At 35.7% G+C, this 2,063-nt stretch overlaps 1 protein-coding gene across 1 annotated transcript in view; it reads left to right on the forward strand.

The window, feature by feature from the left end:
• Nucleotides 1–2,063, forward strand: part of SPATS2 (spermatogenesis associated serine rich 2) — a 130,891-nt gene that overhangs the window by 99,478 nt on the left and 29,350 nt on the right. Inside the window, exon 6 of the mRNA XM_019662213.1 lies at nucleotides 868–1,216. Coding sequence (XP_019517758.1) covers nucleotides 868–1,216 — 349 coding nt within the window. The remainder of the gene's footprint in view (nucleotides 1–867; nucleotides 1,217–2,063) is intronic.

A 2,063-nucleotide genomic window follows, 5' to 3' on the forward strand; every position in this document is an offset into this window, starting at 1 on the left:
GGCCGGCCCTCTTTCTTGTTTTTTAATGTAGACATTTCTAACTATAAATTCCCCCCTTAACACCATTTTCACTGTATCCCATAAGTTTTGGTATGTTGTACAGATGGTTCCTAACTTATGATGGTTTGACTTACGATTTTTTGACTTTGTGCAAAAGCAGTAGTTATTCAGTAGAAACCATACTTCGAATTTTTATCTTTTCCCATGCTAGCAATGTGTGGTGTGATACTCTCGTGATACTGGGCAGTTGCAGCTCTCAGTCACCATGTATATAATTATGAGGGTGAACAACTGATAGATACTCTACAGTGTATTCATTGTGTTAGATGATTTTGCCCAGCTGTAGGCTAATGTAAGTGTTCTGAGCACATTTACAGTAGGCTAGGTGGAGAGGCAGTTTCCTGAGGCTTCCTCCTTTGCCATCCTCCTAGAATCCTCTGCAGTGCAATTTTAATTTATGTCTCTTACTAGACTGAGGTTGCATTTCATTTCATGTTTATATCCTATATAATTTTTTCTATTGGGTTATTGTTTTGTTGGTTTTATGTTAGAGCTCTCTATATATTTAGCTCTTTGTATATAAGTTGCAACATATTTTTTCACATTTTATAATTTATCTTTCAATTTTGCTTATGGTGGGTTTTGCTGTGCACACATTTCTAATATTTGTGTGTTTGAGTTTATCCAAAGTATTTTACATAGTTATTGTAGTCAGTAGTTCAACATATATAGAAATGTGTACAATTTCTGGAAGAGCATATAAGAAATAGTAACATTGGTTGCCTTTGGGTAGCGTCAGTTACCTCTCAGGGGTGGGGGAGTTACTTTCTTCCTTTTTTTCCCCCCCCTCAAATCTTTAACCATTAGAACAAAAAGAAGAAAAGCAAACCAAAACCTGCAGCAGAAACAAGTAACAGTATCCCAGATTCCAGTAAATCGGTTTCCATTCAAGAGGAGCAATCTTTACCTTCTTCAGAGAAAGGTGGTATTAATGGTTACCATGTCAACGGTGCCATCAATGATGCTGAGTCTGTGGACTCACTCAGTGAAGGTGTCGAGACACTTTCAGTAGATGCCAGAGAATTAGAGGATCCTGAGTCTGCCATGCCAGTTATGTTGGACAGAGCAGGTGAGTTCATTAACAGGTCTTTGAAAAGTTGCATTCTATTGAAAATTACAGAGGCTGCCTGGTTGAGAAAGCAATCAATTAAATCTAGTTAGTTATTTACTTTTTTTTTTTAACTTTTTTTAAAATTGGGGAACAGTGTGTTTTTCCAGGACCCACCAGCTCCAAGTCAAGTAGTTGTTTCGATCTAGTTGTGGAGGGCGCTGCCCAGTGGCCCATGGGGGGATCTAACCAGCAACCCTGGTGTTACGAGCACTGCGCTATAACCAACTGAGCTGGCCGGCCGCCCCTAGTCTTTTACTTTTTAGTTTTTGTTACCTCTCATGTGAAAGAGTCATATTTTGAAATTATCAGAGACCTAGAAAAATATAATTCTTGTTCCATTGTGTCGTATTTTAATTTTAGTCTAAAACAGTTTTGTGGAAATCTTCTAATTTAATGATCCCTTAGTCTTAGGGACTATAGAAAGTGACTTTAAGATTTTAAAAAATTACACACTTATTAAGGAAAATTATTATAATGAATTGATGGTGATATTCTAAGATATAACAGAGTGAGGAGTATATAATAACTATAATCCCATGGTGTTCATGAGAAGTAGACTATTTTTATAATTCCACATCTGTTTTTCTAATAAAAAGTTAAGATTAGTGTTAGTTGTAAATTCACATATCTTGTACGTTTTTCTTTATTAACCATTTTGATGAGTGCGGGGAGTATCTCTTTTAAAATAGTTTTTAAAATTGCTAATTCGGTTCCTCTTGCTCTGTTGCTGCTGGCTTTATAAATGCAATTCCAATTTAAGGATTATGCTGTACTTTCAGATGTTCTTTTATTGACTAATTTGCATACACACACAAAGACTTAGAGAAAAATATAGCATTTACAGTGACCTCAAACCAAAGATAGTCAGTGGCTTCTATTTTTTTTTTTTTTT

This window comes from Hipposideros armiger, unplaced genomic scaffold, assembly GCF_001890085.2.
Source record: "Hipposideros armiger isolate ML-2016 unplaced genomic scaffold, ASM189008v1 scaffold_371, whole genome shotgun sequence".
NCBI classification, from domain to species: domain Eukaryota; kingdom Metazoa; phylum Chordata; class Mammalia; order Chiroptera; family Hipposideridae; genus Hipposideros; species Hipposideros armiger.